Here is a 24,118-nt window from a genome sequence, read left to right on the forward strand (position 1 = left end):
CTTGGTTTCATCATCAAATATCAAGTTTGAAATTAACCAGAACTTTTTTCTCTTGGTTTCATCTTCCCACTATTATATATTTCAGGCACAGTGACTACACGAAGAAACCAATCATATTTGACTTTTGTTCAGCCATTTGAACCACTCCCAGTCAGTTGTTGACGACATCATTATGTGAATGTAAAAGAAAACAGATCAGCCTTCTACTGAACAATAAACTTCTACTCATTGAAGGACTTTGGCACAGGACACATTCATTTCTGTCTTCTAGATCTGGTGCATGCTTTATTTTCATCTTGAACAAATTCTTACCTTTTTCTTGATTATGGATTTGTTCCAAGAGTCTAGATATTATTTTCTTATGTATAAAACAGCAGCATTGGCAACTCAATGCTGGAAACTTACGTAAATGAACTACTGAAGCAGTGGAATTTTGCTGCTGAATTTGTCTTTTGCTGCTGTATTTTTCATATCTGTCCTCTGACAATTTATACTTTGAATTTGTCCTTCAGTGCTTGGAATGCATTTTTTCATTTAAATCTGCTGAGGGTATATATTAAGGGATTTCTTTATTACGTTGCCTAAACCAGCTGGCAACATTTTTATATTCCAGCAATGCTATTCTTGCTATCTCGACATTTCTCAGGTTTGAGTTCAAATTAATTTCTCTGATAAAGGTATCATCTGTGGTATCAGAATTCACCATTCGATAAAAGTTTTCCCTTTATGTGAAACTTCATGAATTCATCTATTTCTATGCTTGGATGCCAAGGCTGAAGCCTACAGAAAGCAGAAGTGTCCGAATTGGAAATTGCTAAAATCATTTGCTTGCAGGTGTAGTTTTCTCACTTAAATAAAAATAAGTGATCCAGACTATAACTGAATGTAGTTATTTCCAGCTGACTCAAAAGACCTGTTTTGTAAGCAAATTGAAGGGGAAATTGGAATTTAAAACAGGTAATTCTGTTTAGAGGGCACATATGGAAAGCGACATAAAATTTAATTTTTAAATTAAAGACCTTTTGTCTCTGTGTATCCAGCAATTTCTTATTTTTATTTCCGATTTCCAGTATCTTCATTTTTTAACTTCCTTTTACTGTTGGAAACGCAGAACTTCTTCTTAAGAAATAAGCAGGCAATACAGATGTGTCATTTGAGCCATCATACTCAATGTAAAATACTTTGTACTATGACCTCTGTTTAAGTATCTTAACCCTTTGAAGAAGAGGCATTTTCCCTTTACCAAAGATAACAAAATTCAAAATATTTATCTGAATTTGCATAGTATTTATTTCTAATCAGCTTTTCCTGCCTTTGCTTGTAATGAGAACAATTCATTAGAATTATTTAAAGCTGTGATATTGCTTATGTTTCAACTGCGATTCCATTCCACAGACACTCAACTTTCAACAGCAAATAAAAACAGAAAGTGCCAGAAAGATGCTGAAGATCAGGCAACATCTGTGGAAAGAGAAATAGTTATTGTTTTCTCTTTACATAGAAGTTCTCTGAGTGCTGAGTAATTCTGGAATTTTCTGCTTTTATTATTCAGCATCTGCAAATTTGAACTTGCATTAGTTCAAGAGAAAAATGTACTGTATTTTAATCTCAAATTTTGATGAAGTTTACAAAGTTGTTATTTATATCCTCAAATTCTATGCCCATGCTGAGAGAAATAAAATGGTGCATCTTTGTTTGATTCTAATATAAAGCCTTGTTTCTTCATCACTTCAATTCAGCTGGAGGAAAACAAGCCAGCAGGAGAAATTTTATAAGCCAAATCTGAATTTCTAGAATAAGTGACTTTCAAAGGCTAAGGCTGGGATTTTTTTTTGGGTGGAATGGGCAATTTTTCTGCATTCACATTGCCACTGAAATATCTTCTAATCGTTGGCTTTCTATGATAAGTTACCTTGATTAGCTAAGTTGCAGAAAATCTATTTAGATTAGTTTTCTAAGGAGCTTTATTCTCCACCTTTTCTTTTGTGTTGTCTCCACTTCTGTGTTGTCAGACTGCCTGATCGCAGCAATTTTTTTGGAAAGACTCTCATCTTCTTCCATTCATGCCTCAAATGTTGGAGCTTGCCCACCAGCTTCACCTGCAAACCCACGACACCCCAAACACACTTCCAATCAAGCCTCACCCTCTCTCTTTCTGCTTTTGAGAGCTATGTTGTCAACCAACCAAGTGCAGCACTTTAAAGGGAGAGAAGTGTGTGACATGAAATTCACACCTTGTAATGTTCTCTACCCTTGAGATTCTCATTAAAACCCACCACTTTAAGAAAGCTTTTAACCGGGACTTCTAATACAGTCTTACCTGAGGTTCATTTTTGACTAATTATTCCTCCATGAATCCATTTGTTAAGGACATGATGCAAATCCAATAGTTTTCGGTTCTGATTTGATTGGGTCGCCAGGATTTAATTCCAGCACCATCAACTGAGCTTGCTGTGGCTCAGAATTGGTAGGTACTCTTCACTTTACACAGACACCAAAAGCTCCAACTGTTACTTTATTGATCTCTTGAGAAAAACGGAAAGTTAAAATTGAAGTATATTCCAAAGGCTGAAAGGTTGGTGGGATAGATTGAAAGAGCATGATAACTGTCACTGTACACTCAGATCTGCATGACTAATTGTTGCAAGGGTTTCTATATCTTTCAGATGCTTTCTTTCTACTGTGTAGCTAATATATTCCTCTGCAAGCAGAGGGGCTTTAAGAACACAAGCAGAGTTAGGTAGTGTTGTAGTTAGTTCAATATTGTTAATAGAAAATGAGTAACTTTAGAAGGGATTCTGAAATTTTAAATGAGCTAGAAAATCTGTATAATAGTAATGTTATAAGTGAGGTCATTCTTCACATTGAAATCGGCCACTTGTAAATTATGCAATTCTAAGTTAATTTGTATAGTATCTTAAATGTGTTGTGAGTTTGAATTCATGATGTTTTACTATCGTTAACCAGTTTTGTGTAACCCAAACTTGCCACCTGTGAACAATGTCTCGATGTTATGCTGTTTTACATTGCATTGGCTTTCCCCTGACTGCTGAAAATAAAAAAAGATACAAAGATAAATAGCCAGATCAAAGATTGTTTTTAAGAATTTTATTTTATTTGTGGAACTAATGCCGGTTGTCATCTTTCTATTTATTATGTTGTGCTGATGTAATGCTGCACAAAAAATGTGGAGTCATTATTCTTCATTCAGTCACAAATAAAGTTGAATCATATCTTTGAAAGTCAGTACATCGTGGACTTTAATGTATGAAATAATGGCATTGATAGCAAACTTGAAGCAAATAAATAAGAATAGTTGAAGTTGTAGTTAAAGTTGTATCAAATCCAAATATTACAAATGCTGACACAATTTAGTTTTATGTTAACAATAACAAAATTCTCAAGGGTAGAGCTGTTATTTCCGAGTTACGACTTTTTCCACATAACAACCTATAAGTGTCTGCTCGCATAATTCTTGATCAAGGCTTGAATGCAAGGCTTTTTGCTGTTCTTAGGAATTTTGCAAGAGTAGATGAGGATTGTAGATCGTACTTTGTTTTTCAATTGATAAGAATATATTAAAACCTAACAAGACAGGCCTCCATGCAAATGGACAAGTACAGTCGGCCCTCCTTATCCGCGAGGGATTTGTTCTGGGACTTCCCGCAGATGCCAAAAACGCGAATGCTCAAGTCCCCTATATGAAATGGCATAGTATTTGCGTATAACCTACGTATACTTGAAAACATCTCTAGATTACTTATAATACCTAGTACAATGTAAATGCCATGTAAATAGTTGTTATACTGTAATGTTTAGGGAATATTGACAAGAAAAATAACTGTGTGTTCCACTCGCTCACAACACAAGCAGCAAACAAATGAGAAACTGATTCTCCCGTGATCTTGAGGCTGTAGCACGCTACATAGCAAGCTAGCCATCCCTTACTAGCCTTAAACTCTTTTCTCTCACTCTCATCAACCCCGTCACAGTAGTGTTCATAGAGACTAAGAGTTTTTTCACATATAATTTGGCCATCGACAGAGATATGCTTCTGTGACATGCCCTCTAACCACACACTTAATGCTTTCGCAGTCTTCGCGAGCACTTTATCATGAACCAGAGAGACCATGTTTGCCGTTGTAGGGGCGGCACTAACATTTCCATGAATTTCAGCTTGATTCTGCTTTATTGTGCAAATGCTCGATTTGTTCTTACTGACCTTATGGCCCACTTCGGAAAACAACATGGCACTTTTCAAAAGATGTAATATTTCTACTTTCTTGGTGAGAGATAGCACTCTTAGCCTTCAAGGAATTGCTTTGACAACATAATTGCTGTTTAGGAGCCATTTTTTCACAGGAACAAAGTAGCACACGAACGAGATGCGAGGCAAATAATGCTCGAGCAATGAGTGCTGGAAGAGCACTTTTGGGTTTTCTTGATTTGTGGTTGGTTGAATTTGCACATGCGGAACTCGCGGATAAAGAGGGATGACTAAATGGGGTTCTGTGGTATTTTATCAGGAGTTTCTCGTATAAGCTAATCAGATACTGGACAAAAGAAAAGGGTCACTAGCCCTCTGAAAGCATGAAGTCTGAAGATCCTTCATGGTATTTTTTCCAGAGCAGAAAAAAAAGGGCTGTTAAAAAATTGAGGTTCTCCACCAAGCAGCAGAATTATATTAATTATTTAAAAACAATGCAATTTAGCTTCTTCCTTACAAGGATACTTAAGAAGGATATCCATGTCAAACAGATGTTGAAACATTTTGAAGAATTAACACTGATTCAAAGTGGTGTCAATCCAGAAGAACTTAATTGTTTTATATGATCCTTTTTTTCATGTCAACTTGGTTAGAGAAATCAATGTCTTTGCAATTTTAACCATCTATTAATAATGAATGTTGGAATCATAAATTATTGTTTGAGCTCTGATCCAGCATTGAAGTACAAAAATGTTGTTCATTGTGTACGTTAAGATTTTATTTTGATGAACCAATAGCATCCACCTCAATGTGGATGGGGCAGCACAGTCGAGTAGTGATTAGCGCAGGCATGGGCAAACTACGGCCCGCGGGCCATATGCAGCCCATTAAGCTTTTTAATCCGGCCCGCAGAACTTGATGAAATTATATTAATAAACCTTGTTAACGTTTTTTCCCCGCAATTCTGGCGTCTTCCCAATAGATGACACACTCTATATACATTGACCTTTGTTGAGGTGCAGCATGTTACTCCACATTTGCGCTTTACTTTGTGACCTTGTGGCAACCCATTTCCTGGCACATCCGAACCGGCTCACAATTAGCCAGCGTTCCGGCTAAGGGAGATAGCCTGCGGGGATTTGCGAGCACAGAGCTCTGCATATTGGCGCGCTCTCACTGTTCTGTCATTGTGCGGGTCGTTGTTGAGTTTTGGCACGGGACAATTAAATAAGAAGGAGCAGGACAAGTAGACCTGCATCTCCTACCGTTTTTGAAATAAAGACAGTCAGGAGGAGAGTGATGATGATAATATTCTGAAGGATAACAGAATTTTCAGTGCTTTAAAATAATAACTGTTACTATTAAAAAAAGCTGTATTTTATTCATTTAATTTTCAGTGTTTTAAAAGACATTTCAATAAATAGCTAAATAGCATGGGACTTCAAAGACAGATATTTTGTTGTAATGCATTTGTTCATTTTCAATTGAAATTAAAGCACATGTTTTCTACATATCCCATGATATTTTATTTTCTCTTATGAGGTGTATTACCAAAACACTCCGTCCATCTGCTCCTGGTCCGGCCCCCCTGTCAAATTTTAGAACCCTTTGTGGCCCACAAGTCAAAAAGTTTGCCCACCCCTGGATTAGCGCAATGCTTTACAGAACAGGCAACCCAGGCCTGTTTCGCACTACTGCCAGTAAGGAGTTCAAATGTTCTCCCCGTAGCCATGTGAATTTCCTTCAGGTGCTCTGGTTTCCTTACACAGTCCAAGAACGTAATTTGGTTGGTCGATTAATTGGTCTTTGTAAATTGTCCTGTGATTAGGCTAGGATTAAATCGGGTGACTGTTGGGCAGCACGGCTTGAAGGACCGGAAGTGCCTATTGTGTGTTGTATCTCAATCAATCAATAAATAAATGTATGTAAGTCTCACATGCACCTGTTTGTCCTGATAGTTTTTGGGAATATCCTCCATTGTTCCAATGTCTTCACATCCAAACTGGAGTCAAAGAACTTCATGCATTACATTAGTGACAGAGAATGCATTCAGCATCTACATAAAATGAAAATATCCTAAAATGTCTATCAAACACTATGGCAGGCGTTCCTCCTTTCGCAAAGTACCTTACTGTTAGGTTTTATTTCTTGGAGCTTTCTTACGTCTAGAATCTATAATGTTATTAGAGAACCTGTGCATCAATAACACTGAAAGTTAAACTGAAGTAAAATTACAATTTTCAATTACCATTTTGAAGAATGAGAATAAAATCTGGAACACATAAATTGTTGGAGGCTGAAATTGTCAGAAAATGTTGCAGATTTTGCAGATACTTTTTTTCTGAGAAATGATAATCCCCACAAGAAAAAAAGTATTCTTCAGATCAAAGAAAGTTGTTCTGCTGTATTCTGTGTTAGTTCACATTAAGACATTAGATGTGCATCGTGGAACAATGCGTATGAATTTTGGGGCATTTTACTGCAAAAATAGCTCATCAAGCTCAAATTTTTGAAATGTGGTTCCATTGAAATTAATAACGATTGAAAACTGAGAACAGACAATAATTTCTGTCTCCATTGATCTTAAGAGATTTTATTGGGAAAGGCTGCAAATCAGCACATACTCTGTGGTATAGATTCTGGATTTCACCTTTAAATGTGCATTGCACACTCCAAAGGCTGGTGTCATATTTCCTTTATCCAAAGGTTGCTCTTGACCACACCATTACATGTCAGTGTAAATTCCAAGCCCAAACCTTGCAATCTACCAGCACAACAAAACATAATATTTATTTGCATGAAAAAATGTTAATGGTGTATTGAAAGCATTGTAGCCTTTAATTGTGAAAAAGCAAGAATCTAAAATATACAAAGTCTTAGAGAATCCAAATCTTAAATACCTGTAGAAAATGAAAGTAGCTATATTGAATTATTTGATGGATTAATTGATGTTTACAAGTTTAATTATAAACAAAAGAAAAAATAGGAATTTTTTGCTAGTACCTTCAACAAAAAAAAACTGATTAAGCTTAATTTGAAGAGCCCTCAAATAGATGCAGATTAAATTTTCAAATTAAGATACAAACTTTTGTAAAAGTTCTCTTTCTTAAGCAGCAAAAATCCTGAAGGATTGTGACTAATCCAATGTATTAGTGATTTTTAAAGCTAAAGGAAATCTGATCTAATTTCTGAGCATGCCAAGTTGTTCATGTGGAATGTACATGATAACAATGCCACATTGGTACATTTGGTTTATGATGTGGAGATTCGCTTAGAAAGGTTTTATAGTCCTTGGATTTGTTAAGTCTTGACATGGTTGATTAATTTCAGTAATAATATTTGCATTTATATTGCCCTTTAATACAGTGAAATGTCTTGAAGGATTTCCTGCACTAAATAACCAGCACTGTCTTCTGTTACGATTACAAATTAGTGGACTCTCGTGGACACGATGCATTTTTTAGATGAAAGAGAATGAGGGTCTCCAGCTGAAAGATTGGGGGTGGTTTTATTAATGTTTAGAGAAAAGTGGTAATAAACATTTAAATAATTTTCTCATGTTTGTGCTAATTAACTCCTAAAATGTTGAACAGTACTGTTCATCTAATACCATTGTGCCAAAATAGATTATTTATTTAGAGTGAACAGTACCATAAAATGTATGAATCAGAATATCTTTAAAATAGAATTTGCAGCAAGAAATAACAAGGACACTTCTCAGCTTGTCATCTTTTGCTGCAAAAAAATGGATAAATAGCTGAAAAAGGTTGTTTTTAAACATTAAAATGTTTTTTTCACGAAGTATTGTTTTCTTGAAAGTACAACAGTTCTGTGTTGCTCTGCCACATGTTCATGCAAACATTTCACTTATTTCACACGATCTAAAACAACTTTGAAAGGATTGAATTTTCTAAGTTAACCAAAAGAATGATATCTAACGTTTCATTAATTTCATTGACTCTGGGGAAGGATGTTGTGAGTTGTAAGTTTCCTGTTCAGAATATGATGGCCAAATCCCAAGCAAATTTCTTTTCATGTACCTTCAGTCTTCAAATGTAGTGACATGGAGAGACATTGGTAGACATCATTTTGACATTAGGCCTTAGTTTTCATTCCCATCACCTGAAATCAGTCCTGAAAATATTAAAGACCTGAGAACACCAAAGAAGGAATAGCCATGGCAGTTCCAATTTTAATATCCAAGTAATCTTAAAAATGTAAAAAATATAATGATTCCAATTCATATCTTTATTTTTATATCCCGAGAGTATTTTCCAAGACCATTAACTATATAAGTAATCTGAATTCCCTCCATCATTTTTGTTCCACATTTTGGTGGTTACTGCATTCAGGACTTATCTTAGCAATATTCCCTACCTCAAGCAATAGTATTGTCTGTACAACCCTTAGGAACTCAAACTATTCTTCTTTTATTCTTATCCTTAAGCAAAGTGACTTCTTTTATTTTTGTGCCTTGAGCATATAATCGTCATGGACTTCAAGCGCTCTTTCATACTGTAAAACAGATGTGGCAGAACTGTGATCAGAAGTAAGGCCAACCTCAACCACTTCTGGAATAATACCAATGCCAGAAGTAGGTCATACAATTTACTCCTATTTGGCCTAACTCCATTTACAATTTGGCAGCTGGCACCATCATAGTGGGCCGTATATCAAAGAACAATGAGTTGGAGTACGGAAGGAAGTAGAGGGTTTAGTGACATGGTGTCATGACAATAACATTTCTCTCAATGCCAGCAAAACAAAAGAGCTGGTCTTTTATTCTAGGAAGAGGAGTAGTGCACATGCTCAATAGCATTGAGGTTGTGAGATTTGAGAGCTTGAAGTGGCTAGGAGTCAACATTCGCAATAGCCTAACCTGTCCAATCATGTTGACATCATGGCCAAGAAAGTGGACCACGACCTCGACTTCTTCAAGAGGCTTAAGAAACATGGCTGGTCCTCTTTGACCCTTCCCAGCTTTTATTGATGTACCATAATACATGATATAATGTATTATACCATGGTGTCATGTACCATCCTATCCAAAAGCATCATTGCTTGGTATGCAACTACTCTGCCCGAGACCACAAGAACCAGCAGGGACTTGTGACCACAGCTCAGCACAACGTGGACACAGTCTACACTTCTTGTTAACGCAGCCAGTCTAATCACTGACACCACCCACTCCGGACATCCTGTCTTCTCCCCCACCCCCCAGTCAAGCAGAAAATAACAAAAGCCTAAGAGCACGTACAACCAGGCTCAAGAACAGCTTCTATCTCAGTCCCCTAGTACAATAAGAATCAACTCCTGACCTCACAATCTACTTTGTTATAGCCTTGCATCTTATTGTCTGTCGGCATTGCTCTTTGTAACTGTTAACACTTTATTCTGCATTCTGTTATTGTTTCCCTTGTACTACCTCAATGCATGGATTTGAAATGGTCTGTACAGTTGGTGTGCAAAGCAGTATCTTCATTGTATCTTGCTGCATCTAATAATAATAATCTACCATTTTAATTTTATTTTTATTTAATTTTCTGGTGAAGCTCAGTGACAACTTGCTGGTGGCCAATGAAACAAAGGAAACATCTGAAGACTTTGTTAATCACACTTTTCCTATTAAATGATCACCATAAACAATAGCTTGTAACTTCCCTTTGGACTTGGAGGTGATTCAATGTGGCAGAACCAAGGCAAGGCAAGGCAGCAGGAAAGATCCAAACTTAGATTGATTTAAGCACCAGGCCGAATTGGGAAGGACAGATACAGACCGAATTGAGGCGGCAGAGTCCAGACCCCAGAGCATATCGAAGCAACGGTACCTGACATTTGGATGACGATTTAAGCGCTGGGCTGACTTGGAAAGGTCAGATATAGGCCGTGTTGAGGTAGCAGGGTCTAGGCCCCAGAGCACATCGAAGCGACAGAACCCAATGTTTGGACGACTAGATTGAAAAATGTGTTGGGGTGCACAGCGAGGGACAGGCTGGTTCAGCTTGCTGCTCTATGATGTTAGTTCTGCACAGAACTGGGTCTGCAGCTTTGTGTCTGTGGACAGATTTTCTTTTGTAGACCTAGTTCTGAGCACTATTTGCTTGCTTTTGTGGATTGCGCGATCTGTGTTTTTCTCTCTCTACACATTGAGTGACAGGTTTTTTTTAAATGGGTTTTTTTCTTTGTTTTGAGGCAGCCTGTAAGGAGACAAATCTCAAGGTTGTATCATGTACTTTGATAATAAGTGTACTTTGAACTTAAATTTGTGGTTTGTCATCTAAGAAGTGCTTAATTTCCGCAAAACTTATTTCGGCTACAGCAATTCAGTGGAGTGCTGCAAAAAGAAAAAAAAACTGGCTCAGGGTGTTTGTGATTTGAGGATGTCCCGGGGTACTTTACAGTCAATGAATTATGAAGTGTAGTTACTGTTGTGATGCACCATCAATAACTCTCCGAGACATGAGGCGAGATATAGGCTTTTATTGGCTGGAAGAAAGAACAAGCAGCAATTGACCACCATACTACATCCTGGAGACTGAGGGCAGGGCTCAGGCCTTGATCTCCTTTATACCGGGGTCTGTGGGAGGAGCCACAGGAGCAGTCAGCAGGGGGGCGTGTCCAGACAGGTATATGTAGTTCACCACATATTGCAATGTAAGAAATGCGATCGCCGATTTTCAAGTAAGTCTAATGAGAAAGTGGCAGGATAATGGCTGCTTTTGACACTATTGGGGGAGATAGCTCATTGAGGGAAGGCAGCAGTAGCCAGGATCATGGCTGTGCTGCACAGGTGTGCAGGACAAGGATTCACAGAGCCATCCCAGTGGAGCAGGCTTGACAGGCCAGATGACATACTCCTGCTCCTATTTCTTATTTCTTACATATGATGGCAGCAGATAGGTAAATATTAGCCAGAAAACTAGGAAGAACCTCCCTACTTTCACATGAATCAATCCTTTGTTCTCTGTGGAAATAATTATTCTAAATATTGTTGATTGATCTCCCTTGTTCTGTACTCCCTTAACTTGAGGTCATATGAAGTTCACCAAGTTGCATTTGCCTGCCAATGCTTCCCTTGGTTTCCAGAGCCAGGAGTGTCTCGATCTCATAATTATCTGCATTGATTTCAATAGATTATCCTCTCCTGTTTAAAGGAAGAAAAGGGTAACTAGAAAACTAACATTTTAAAGACAAATATTTATGGAAAATATTTAACTTGTGGGAAGAACAGTATACCGACTTACTTTAATTATGCAACACATTTTTGTTGCATTTTACATAAGATTAGTGGATTCTTAAGAAGTTCTGACAGATTCTAGTTTGCTTAACTTTATAGTTCTGATTGTTCTGAGTTTCTTATTCATGTAGCTGCTGCGCTTTTGGTTTCTCACCTGTGCATTTGGGATCAACACAGATTCTGAATATGCCTTAGATTTCTTGAACAATCTCATTAGTGAATAAAATATATTCTGCGTGTAAATTTTTTTTTCATCGGTAATGTGTACTTAAAGAGGTGTAACATCAAGGAAACGCAAGTGTGTAATAACAAATTTACGTAATCTGCCACATCATTTCCTGATGAAGCTATCACAGTTAATGAATGGAAGGAATTGTCTAATTTTTATAACATTTTGAAATATATTACTGTAATAATAACCACTTGCATTCTCAGAATCATTTTTCGGAATCAATTATTGAGTCGTGAGATTTCAAGCTCCTCCTCCCCAGGTGTGAAGGCTACTTTATGACGGAAGTTCCCTCCTCAAGGCACCACCTTTTCAGGATGACCTTGATAGTGGGGAGGGCTGTGCCCTTGATAGAGTCAGCAAATTTTGTTTCTGCATCATATTATAAGACACTTGACCAAGAAGCAGGATTAATTCATGAGCCCCCAAACTTTCTCCATTATTTCATAGGATTAAGGCTGATTTAGTTGTTAGCTCAACAACTCGTTCTCATCTATCAAATATCAACCTCCATCACAAAAACATTGAAAAATTCTACTTACACTGCTCTTTGAGGAAAATGATGCCAAAGGCTCACCATGCTCTCAGACTCTTCTCACAGATTGCAATGGTGTAGGCTACACAATGGCATTGCAAGTTGTGCAGTGAGCTCACAGTCCCAACCGCTTGTGTTCAATACTGCTTGATGCATGGAAGTTGTGTCTTGCCGGTGATTGTGGTGTTCACTACCACCTTTTCTAATGTCTCCGTTGTTTTGGTTAATTACCTACTATAAATAATCCCTAATATTTGGTTGCTGATGAGGGAATCGGAGTGTATGTGCGGGGAAAGGTGAGTGGGATTGATGGGTTCAGGCGGAGTGCTGGCATGGATTCCAGGGACCTAAGAGCTGGCTTCTATATCATATGGAAACATGAGGAGCAGGAAATATGAGTTTGTTAGTCAAAGTTGTTCATTAAACTTGCATGTCCACTTGAAAATATTGAGTCAGGAAACACAACCGTTTCAACCAATAGGTCCGATTTTGTAAAGTTATTATGGTAACTCCCACAGAAGTTAATTTTGTTACTCTTTAAATCAAGATAGAGAATAGAGAGCTTGTTCACATCATTAACAAAAGCTGCAATCATATAGAGTTCATGAAGGATATCATTTCTCTTGACAACAAAAGTTCTATGCTTCACAAAACTCTAGGTGGAGGATTGGCATTAAGACTGGTTTTCTCTCAGTGAGAAGGCATGCAGTGAACAGCAGGAAGTTCTGCACTATAAGGAAGTGAACTCACCCAAGGTACTCAGATGCACTTAGACCAAAAGATGATAAGACATCGAAGCAGAATAGGCCCATCGAATCTGCTTCGCCATTCAAAATGGCTGATCCTTTTTTTTCCCTCTGCAAATGGCTTCAGTATTGAGATAGTTTAAAACCAAGCCCTTATCTTTTGGCCAATGGGGTATTAATAAGGAGAAGCTATGTATTTGAACCATCAGGCTTATATTTTGCACTTCTCTATTGATTAGCTTAAACTATCAAGCACAGTTGATAGTCAGCACATTGTGGGCCAAAGGGCCTGTAATATGCTGTAAATTTCTATATTCTAACTGTTGTGATTTGCATTCACCAATTATGCGTCCAGCAGAACTTTTCAAGAACACAGCTTCAGCAGGTCAAAACACACCTCTCCTTATTGCATCAAGAAAACTCAACACCTGATAAGATTAATCTTCATGTCAGGAACCAATGATTTAAACACACAAAACTATTCAGTTACTTGCCAAGGAACCCCACGCATCATAATCCATCTGATCTAATAATCGATCTGACACTGTTCTGGTATGGATATGATCAGCCACTCCAAAGATGCTGTGCTCAAAATATAATAAAATACATTTTATATAACATTGCTGATTAAATTAAATATAATTTCAACTTTATCATAAAGGACAAATATTGTAATTTACTATCAATCCAAGCAAACAAGGAATAATCCTATTGTACATTGATCTAAATGACATTCATCATAAACTTCATCGCACCCATATTATTACACAAGTTGATAACGAAAGCTTTTCTAATATCATCCAGTGTTCCCAGTGAAACTTCATAAGTTATACCTGTTGACCACTTTGATTAAAACAAACTTACCAGCACCTGAAGATGAAGGATAACTAGGCTTGTAAAGTATTGAAGGGTTGTCATTCATTGGAATCCTAACAGAATTCCTGGGCAAAAAGTAGTACGGAGAAAATTTTTTTTCTCCCCTTACACTTTTTGTTTGACCTCATTTGGGATGGGGTTTCCAACTTTCCAATTATGTGTACTCACAGCTGAGTTGCCTTCAGATTCTCCTCTCCCTGTTCAGGTTTTGCCGCAGAGCCTTATCCCCCCTTCATTCAGGATGGCCTTCCTGATTTTCTTTGAAGAATCTTTCAGTCTAATTCCATAAGATGAGATGATATCGACTCCATAAAAGTTAATGTGTTTTATGATCTGGAGTGTATACTATGCAGATTAAGTGATTCAGAACTCCCTTGCCCAGCATGCTTCCATGGGTCTGCATTGTGAAATTGACAGGTTTGTGTGGAGGGCAGAGAGGAATAGCAAATCCTACGACAGGAGCTTACCCACTGCTCAGATCTAATGAGGCTACTGTCATCCAATCAAAAAGGATTAACTAATTACATTTCCAGTTGAATTACTTGATGTCTGAGATCAGGCAACATAGCTTACAGAATTGTTTGTATTATAAACCCTCTGTACTATAATAACTCAAATGTCTGGCTGTTAAATTTCTTGTTGCAATCACTGTGGTCCTCAACAGTAACCAAAAGTTTGAGCCCTGTCTGACCATTGGACTTTGTATGAACTCAGTCCCTGTTCACTTGCAGCAGCAGCAATGAGGATGAACAAAAGTGCTGTTGGATGAATCCAAAGCAAAAAGAAAAGGCACAAGTTAAATGATTTTAATATTTTACTGGCATCCTTGTATGCAGGGCAGAGCAGGATTATCCCATAATAAAAATTAATCTCCAGGCATGCACCACTTTGATCAATCATGATCACCCCCACTCCCTTCTCTCCTATTGTTGGTACAATGTACTTCTCTTTTGCAGGCTGTACAACTAATTATATAACTATAATCTATATTGAGATATCTTACATATATGCAGTATCATTTATGCACTCAAGATATCCTATTAAGTAACTTTTTTGGTTTACCATTGATTAAGTAGTAACTACTAGTTAGACGCTGGAGAACTCCTCAGCTCTGGTTGAAGTGGTGCCTATTAAGGCTTGGAATCTTATCTAAAATATGACACCTCTAACATGGCAGCACTCCCACAGACCATATAACGTGCATAAGCCTGCCGATTGGGCCAGAACTCATGGCTTTTTAGCTCAGAGTGCTATTACTGAAACACAACAGCTATAATTAAAGCAAAAAACAGGAAAGCTGCCACCAAAATGTCAGTCGAAAGAAAAATCATATCCATTAGTGGACATTATCTCACTGCAGAGATCCAATTATATGCATTTGACTGAGAAAGAGGAAGAGTTGTGCGTGTCCAGTTTGTCTTCATTTGATACATTTTTTATTTTAATTTAAAGGAACATACAAAGTGTTTCAGCACTTGTTTAAGCTACACACAGATGAAATTTTCTCATTATTTCCAAATTTGAGGCCCACCATGTAACACCTGCAAATAGGTACAGACAAGCACAAGCTATAATTTTAAAAGACTGACTCTGCTTACTTCCATATGTCAACTATTTTGCATTGTATTAATTAGAATTTGTATCTGTTCATGATTACTTTAGTCAAGGTTCACCTCAATCTTTGATTCATAGTCCAACAGTGCTGTGCAATACATAACACGGTGAAATAGCAAATCTCTTGAATGTTGAAGGCATCTGGAATGTGTTTTTGAGATGCTGGAAGTCCAATCAATCGCCCACTGAATCAAATAGCATTGAATCCATTGATATTTAATGATCTAAAACTAAGGTGCAATCAAGAAAATTTGCAGTCTGTGAAACAAAAGTTCTGGCAATGGAATCTGTACAGAAAACTAATAGGAATTCTGCTTTACATTGCCCATCAGTCATATTATTATAAATTATATTGGTTTTATTGTCGTTTAGAGTCTAAGTGGCATTGCTGCCCTTCAAAGTTTTGAGATACAGTGGATTCCAGTTCATTGGGACACATCAGGACCAGTACAATTTGGGCCAATTAAGTGGCTGTCCTATTTAGCCATCATGGAAATACTTGAAAGGTATAAAAAAGACGAACTACTGTTTACATGAGTAACAAATGATGTATTTAAATGAAATACAGAACAACTTAGAATGTTGTCAATACTACTACAATGCTATAAAGCTGTAGTTCCTAACAGTTATTGAAGGAGTGTATGCCATATTCTTTTGATTGACTGTGGATGAACAAAATCAGCGCAGACACCTCGTGCATATAATGGACTGCCTTCATACCATGCTATTGATGATTGCATCCTCCAAATCTTCATTTTCACTGTAACCTTCAAGATGATTGTGGATACCTTCAAATTTTTCGTAGTTCCTAGCTTGTTGAAGTAATGAAGTCATTTTGTTTTCACTTCTGGCCGATTCTGAGATCTCCAAGCCTGAATGCATGGAACCACAGTGAGCAAAGCAGTTCTGAATTATCTTACTGCTGATTTCTCACCAACTATCAGTGTCAAAAAATACTGCTTCTTTAACACAAACAGCTGAGGCTATTTGAAAACTATTTGCTCTATGCATGATGTAGTGTCTAACTACCACAGGAGAGCATGCGACTGATGCTCCATAGAAGCTGTTCAGCAACAGTTTCAAATTAAGTGGCAAGGGAAATCCCAGCTATTCTGCCAATCAGTTTTTGTTCTTTAAGAGTTGTCTCAAATATGCGGCTGCCCCGATTAGCTAATGGTCCAATTAATCGGAATCTACTGTATTTTCATTGATTAGGCAATAATGTGTTGTTAGATTTAGAGAACATTGGCAAAGCTGTGACACCACTGCTGACTTCAAAGTTACTTTTAATGGTTTCTGTCAAAGGAACATCCCTGTCCTGACCTTGGCAGGTGGCAATTGACTGTTCAAGAGAATATCTTGCATCCTGCATAAGTTGTCAACAGTCCCCCTGAGCAGCCAATCTACTAGACAAATTCTCAGAGATGGCAAATATTTCTACTCATAAATTTAACAATTTTACACAAGTATACAATAAAGATTGTAACATATACAGAAGTTTAAGATAGAATCAAAATTATCAATTATTAAAAATAATTTATAGTATTATGTTAAAATATACTTCTTACATACTTCTATGTGGAACTCATATATGAAAGTTTGCTTTAGTGACAGGTAAATATGATTATGTACTTCATTAAAAAAACATACTTGACATAACAAATGTATAACATTTTCAGACCACATTACGACAGGAATTGTTTGCAAATGTCTGAAACTTACATGAATTCACCAACTTCCCCAAGGAAGGAGGAGGCAACAAAATAGCACAGCGTGTGAGGATCATGGAGCAGGGACCGCAGCTTTGCAATTTCCATATTGCATCTGCGAATTCCAAAACTGCTGTTAGTTTGTAATATGATCATGATGAAAACTGATAACTAGGCTCTCCTTATGATGATGGGAGGTAGAAAAGGCATGTCAAAAAGGGAATGTAACGATAGTCATGAGGGATTTCAACATTCAGGTAGATTAGGAAAATCAAGTTGGGGCTGGATCCCAAAAGAGGGAATTTGTAGAATACCAATGAGATTGCTTTTTAGACCAACTGGTGATTGAGCCCACTTGGGGAAAGGTAGCTCTGGATCGGGTATTGTGTAAAGAACCAGATTTGATTAGGGTGCTTAAGGAAAGGAACCCTTAGGAGACAGTGATCATAATATGATAGAATTCACCCTGTAGTTTGAGAGGGAGAAGCTAAAGTCAGATGTATTGATATTACAGTGGATTAAAGGGAATTACAGAAGCATGAGAGAGGAGCTGGCCAAAGTTGACTGGAAGAAGAGATTGGTGGGAATGATGGCAGGACAGCAATGGCTGGAAGTTCTGGGAGCAATTCAAAAGGCGCAGGATACATACATCGCAAAGATGAGGAAATATTTAAGTGGCATTTAAGTCTTCTGACCCAGGTTTGTACAAGAAAACCGGTTATGACTCACGGAGGGCAACTTCAAGGGCAAAGAGACAAGTCTGAGTGAGGTTGGAGGTGACATCCGATGCACGGACAACTTTGGCAGCATTTATAAGGTGTTACTTTCTACTAAGCAAAACCCAGTAGCTACAGTAATGAATGACCTCCTGCCTCAGCAAGGACCTGGACCCACTGCAATTTGTCTATTGTCACAACAGGTCTATGGCAGACACAATCACAATGTCTCTTTACACTGCCCTAGATCACCCGGACAATACAAGCATCTATGCCAGGATGCTATTCATTGACTGCAGCTCTGCGTTTAACACCATCATTCCCACGATCCTGATTGATGAGTTACAGAACTTGGGCCTCTGTACCTTCCTCTGCAATTAAATTCTCGACTTCCTAACCAGGAGACCACAATCTCTGGGGATTTGTGATAATATCTCCTCCTCGCTGACAATCAGTACTGGCTCACCTCAGGGGTGTGTGCTTTGCTCACTGCTGTACTCCCTCTATACCCATGACTGTGTGGCTAGGTATAGTTCAAATATCATTTATAAATTTTCTGTTGATACAACCATTGTTGGTAGAATCTCAGATGGAGATGAAAGGGAGTACAGGAGCGAGATATACTAGCTACTTGAGTGCTGTCTGAGCAACAACCTTGCACTCAACATCAGTAAGACAAAAGAGCTGATTGGGGACTTCAGGAAGGGGAAGTCAAGGGAACACATACCAATCGTCATAGAGGGATCAGCAGTAAAGAGAGTGAGCAATTCCCTGGATGTCCAGATCTTTGAGGATCTAACCTGGTCCCAACATATAGTAGCAGACACAATTTAAGAGACTCCTGGATAGGTACGTGGAGCTTAGAAAAATAGAGGGCTAAGGGTGACCCTAGGTAATTTCTAAAGTAAATACATGTTTAGCACAGCATTGTGGACCACAGGGCCTGTATTGTGCTGTAGATTTTCTATGTTTCTATATCAATGCAGCTATAATGAAGGGATGATGATGGCTATATTTCATTAGGAGTTTGAGGGTATTTGGTTTGTCTCGAGAACTTCTATAAATATACTGTGGAGAGCATTCTGACAGGCTGCTTAACTGTCTAGTAAGGGTGGGGGTGGGGGGTGGTGCTACTGCACAAGACCAAAAAGGCTACAGAAAGTTATAAAATTTGCTCCATCTTGGATACTAGCCTCTATAGAACCCAAGACGTCTTCGGGAGCAGTGCATAGAAAGGTGACATCCATTATTAAGGACCCTCATCACTCGGCATGTCCTCTCCTTATTGTTACTATCAGGAAGGAGGTACAGAAGCCTGAAGGCACACACTCAGTAATTCAGAAACAGCTTCTTCCCCTCTGTAATACAATTCCTGAATGGACATTGAAATCATGAACACTGCCTCACTTTTTAAAAAATATACAATATTTCTGGTTTTGCACTATTTTTAATCTATTCAAAAATACATATATACACTTTCTTATTTTTTTCTTCTTTCTATATATATTGTATTGCATTGAACTGCTAAGTTAACAAATTTCACGACTCATGCGGGTGATAATAAACCTGATTCTGATTCTGATATTGAGGCCCTGGTTAAGAAAACAAAAGGTGCATTGCAGATATAGGCAGATAGGAATAAATGAGGTGCTTATGGAGTATAAGAACTGCAAGAGAACACTTAGGAAAAAAAATCCGGAGGGCTAAAAGAAGGCGTGAGGTTGCCCTAGCAGACAAGGTCAAGGTCAATCCGGAGGGATTCCACGGATAAAAGCAAAATAATTCAAGGAATAAAATCAGAATGGTAATCCATGTGTGGAGCTAAAAGTGATGGAGGAGATCTTTAATGAAATTTTACATCTGTATTTACTCAGGAGATGGACACAGAGTCGATAGAAGTGAGGCAAAGCAGCATCAACTTCATGCACAATACAATACACAGAGGCGAAGGTATTTGCGGTCTTCAGGCAAATTCGGGTGGATAAGTCCCCAGGCTTGACAAGGTGTATCCTTGGAACCTTTGGGAGGGAAGGGTAGTAATTGCTGGGGCCCGAACAGAGATGTTTAAATCATCCTTAACAAGAGGTGAGGTGCCAGAGGATTGGAGGATAGCCAATGTTGTTCCATTGTTTAAAGAAAGGCTCTAAAAATAAATCAGCCTGACATCAGTAGTGGGAAAGTTATTGGAAGGTATTCTAAGGGGGCAGATATATCAGTATTTGGATAGGCATGGACTAATTAACGATAGTCAGCATGACTTCATGCATGGAAGGTCATGTCTAACCAATCTTACAGACTTTTTTGAGGAAGTTACCAGGAAAGTTGATGAAGGCAAGGCAACGGATGTTGTCTACATGGACTTTAGCAAGGCATTTGACAAGGTACTGCAAGGGAGATTGGACAAGAAGGCTCAGTTGCTCGATATTCAAGATAAGGTAGTAAATTAAGTAGATTAGACATTGGCTTTGTGGGAGAAGCCAGAGAGTGGTAGGAGATGGTAGCCTCTCTGACTGGAGGCCTGTAACTAGTGGAGTGCCACAAAGGTTAGTGCTGGGTTGCTTGTTGTTTGTCATTTATATCAACAATCTCGATGATAATGTGGTTAACTGGATCAACAAACTGCGGATGTCACCAAGTTTGGGAGTGTAGTGGACAGTTAGGAAGACTAACAAAGCTTGCAGCGGAATCTGACCTAGCTGGAAATATTGGCTGAAAAGTAAAAGATGGAATTTAATACAGACAAGTGCGAGGTGTTGGACTTCAGTAAGACCGACCAGGGTAGGTCTTACACAGAGAACAGCAGGGCACTGAGGAGTGTGGTAGAACAAAGGCTTCAGGGAATTTAGGGCCATAAATCATTGAAGGTGGTGTTACAGGTTGATAGGGCTTTAAAGAATGGTTTTTGCACATTGGCCTTCATAAATCAAAGTATTGAGTACAGGAGATGGGCTGTGATATTGAAGTTGTTTAAGACATTAGTGAGGCCTAATTTGGATTATTGTGTGCAGTTTTGGTCACCTACCTGCAGCAAAGATATATATAAGGTTGAAAGAGTACAGAAAAAATTTACAAGGATGTTTCCAGGTTTGGAGGATGTGTATTATATGGAAAGATTGAATTGGTTAGGACTTTATTCCTTAGAACATAGAAGATTAGGAGGAGATTTGATAGAGGTATACAAAATTATGAGGAGTATAGATAGGGTAAATGCAAGCAGGCTTTTTCCACTGAGGTTAGGTGGGAATGCATCTAGAGGTCATGGGTTAAGGGTGAAAGGTGAAAAGTTAAAGAGCAGCATGAGGGGAAACTTCTTCACTCAGAGGGTCGTGAAAATGCGGACTGAGCTGCTAGTGCGAGTGGTGCATGTGAGCTCGATTTCAATGATTAACAGAAGTTTGCAAAGGTACATGGATGGAAGTGGTATGGAGGGCTATGGTCCAGGTGCAGGTTTATTTGAGTAGGCAGCTTAAATGGTTCAGCAGTAAATAGATGTGCTGAAGATCTTGTTTCTGTCCTCTACTTTTATAACCATAACAGCACAAAAACGGGCCCTTCTAGTCCGTGCCGACGCTTACTCTCACCTAGTCCCACTGACCCGCACTCAGCCCATAATCCTCCATTCCTTTGCTGTTCATATACCTGTCCAATTTTACTTTAAATGACAATACCGAACCTGCCTCTACCACTTCTACTGGAAGCTCATTCCACACAGCTACCACTCTCTGAGTAAAGAAATTCCCCCTTGTGCTACCCTTAAACTTTTGCCCCCTAACTCTCAACTCATGTCCTCTTGTTTGAATCTCCCCTACTCTCAATGGAAAAGGCCTATCCACGTCAGCTTGATCTATCCTCCTCATTATTTTAAATACCTCTATCAAGTCCCCCCTCAATGCTCCAAAGAATAAAGACCTAACTTGTTCAGCCTTTCCCTGTAACTTAGGTGCTGAAAGCCAGGTACCATTCTGGTAAATCTTCTCTGTACTCTCTCTATTTTGTTGATATCTTTCCTATATTTTTTCTGTGACTAAAAGCAGAAGGTAATTATATAAGCCATAAGGAGAAAAAAGATGAAATATGAAGGCAAGCTAGCCAATAATATAAAAGAGAATACCAACTATTTTTTCAGATATATAAATAGTAAACGAGAGGTGAGAGTGGATATCAGACTGCTGGAAAATGGTGCAAATGAGGCAGACAGACTTTATAAGTATTTTGCCTTGATCTTCACTGTGGAAGGCATTTGCAGTATGCCCAAAATTCAAGAATGACAGGGGGCAGAAGAGAGTTATTGCTATTACTAAGGAGAAGATGCTTGGGAAACTGTAAGGTCTAAAGGTGGATGTGTCACCTGGATCAGATGGATTAAATCCCAGTGTCTGAAAGAGGAGGCTGAAGACATGGTGGAGATATTAGTAATGATCTTTCAAGAATCACTAGTTTCTGGAATTCTTCCAGAGGACTGGAAATTTGCAGATGTCACTCCACTCTTTAAGAAGGGAGACTAGCAGAAAAAGGAAATTATTGGCCAGTTAGCCTGACTTCAGTGGGTAGGAATATGTCCAGTATTAAGGATAAGGTTTCGGGGTACTTTGTGGCACATGATAAAGTAGGCCAAAGTCAACATGGCTTCCTTTCAGACAGCGGTTGCCAACCTTGGATCCACAGATCCGTCGGTTAATGGTGGGGGTCCAAGGCATAAAAACTCTGGGAACCCCTGCTTTAGGAGAACTCTTGCCTGACAAATCTGTAGGAATTCTTCGAGGAAATAATTTTCAATTTTCAAAAATCTTTGACAAGGTGGCACACGTGAGCCTACTAACCAAGATAAGACCCGTGGTATTACAGAAAAGCTGCTAGCATGGATAAAAGATTGGTTGACTGGCAGGAGGCAAAGCATGGGAGTAAAGGGAGCCTTTTCGGGTTGGCTGCCGATGACAGTGGTGTTCCACAGTGGTGGGTGTTGGGTCCGTTTCTTTTCAAGTTATAGATTGATGATTTGGATGATGGAATTGATACCTTTGCAGCCAACTTTGTGTACCATATGAAGATAGTTAGAGGGACAGGTAGTGTCAAGAAAGCAGGGAATCTGCACAAGGACTTAGACAGATTGGGAGAATGGGCAAAGGGGAGTCAGATGGAATATAGCGGAGGGAAGTGAATGGTCATCTACTTTTCCCCAGTGCTGATGAAGGGTCTTAGCCCAAAGCATCAGCTGTTCATTCTCCTCCATAGATGCTGCCTGACCTGCTGAGATCCTCCAGCACTTCGTGTTGCTCCAGATTCCTAGCATCTGCAGTCTCTCTTGTGTTTCAGATTTATAAACCTGCACTGCTTTAGGGCAGAGTCAGTTGCATAATTTTCAAAGTCAAAATAAATTTATGATCAAAGTACACATATGTCACCATATACAACTCTGAAATTCATTTGCTTGTGGGCATACCCAATAAGTCCATAATAGAATGGTAACCATAATAGAATCAATAAAAGACTGCATTCAATAGCATGCAAGACACAACAAACTGTGTAAATACAAGAAGAAAGAAATAATAATAACAAATAAGCAATAAATATCAAGAATACGAGATCAAGAGTCCTTGAGACTGAGTCCATAGGTTGGGGGAACATTTCAATGATGGGGCAAGTGAAGCTGAGTGAAGTTAGTCCCTTTGCTTCAAGAGCCTGATGATTCAGGGGTTCCTGAACCCCTGTTCCTGAACCTGGTGGGGTGGATCCTAAGTCTCCTGTATCTTCTTTCCAATGGCAGCAGCAAGAAGGGAGCATGTCCTGGCTGGTGGGGCCCCTGATGATGGAGGCTGCTTTACTGTGGCAACAGTCCATGTAGATGTGCTTGGTGGTGGGGCGGGCTTTACCCCTTGCCACTATCATTGAATCCATATAAATCAATTTGCATTGGTTGCATGCTACTTCTGTAATAAGACAACTTGGATTTTTTGTGTGAAAATCATATGGATATCTTGCTAGATTAGAACTTGCCAGAGTTTTCACTCTATAGTTTTCCAAAATGGCAGCAACTATAAATCATGACCTCAACATTGTTACAGCTAATATGCATGCAGTATTTATAGCGAATATATTAACAAGTGAATATGAATGGGAGAACAAAATTGTCCTGGAGCTTCCACTCAAAAGATGGTAATTCCTGTCTTCACTGAGTGGTGAAGATAATGCTCTTCAGATTTCCCAGGAGTTAGGTTGGAGGCCTGCTGAGTCTGCAGCTGGTTAATCTGG

At 38.6% G+C, this 24,118-nt stretch overlaps 2 protein-coding genes across 15 annotated transcripts in view; one reads left to right on the forward strand and one right to left on the reverse strand.

Moving 5' to 3' along the window:
• Window positions 1–3,246, forward strand: part of LOC132400603 (dystrobrevin beta) — a 488,265-nt gene extending 485,019 nt beyond the window's left edge. For all 11 annotated transcript variants that reach the window (XM_059981722.1, XM_059981724.1, XM_059981723.1 and 8 more), the window contains one exon: window positions 86–3,246. In XM_059981722.1, the coding sequence (XP_059837705.1) occupies window positions 86–162 (77 nt within the window). In that variant the 3' untranslated portion in view covers window positions 163–3,246. The remainder of the gene's footprint in view (window positions 1–85) is intronic.
• Window positions 1–24,118, reverse strand: part of LOC132400604 (uncharacterized) — a 261,413-nt gene that overhangs the window by 11,460 nt on the left and 225,835 nt on the right. For 2 of the 4 annotated variants that reach the window (XR_009514309.1, XR_009514313.1), the window contains 2 exons: window positions 17,167–17,268; window positions 15,952–16,316 (listed from right to left, as the gene is read on the reverse strand). The exons of 1 other annotated variant lie outside the window; for it this stretch is intronic. The gene's annotated coding sequence lies outside the window, so the exon portion shown is untranslated. Of the gene's footprint in view, window positions 1–15,951; window positions 16,317–17,166; window positions 17,269–24,118 lie in introns of those variants that run through there. One more of the 4 variants, XR_009514310.1, reaches the window with a different exon arrangement.

The sequence above is a fragment of the Hypanus sabinus genome, chromosome 10 (genome assembly GCF_030144855.1).
Source record: "Hypanus sabinus isolate sHypSab1 chromosome 10, sHypSab1.hap1, whole genome shotgun sequence".
NCBI lineage: Eukaryota > Metazoa > Chordata > Chondrichthyes > Myliobatiformes > Dasyatidae > Hypanus > Hypanus sabinus.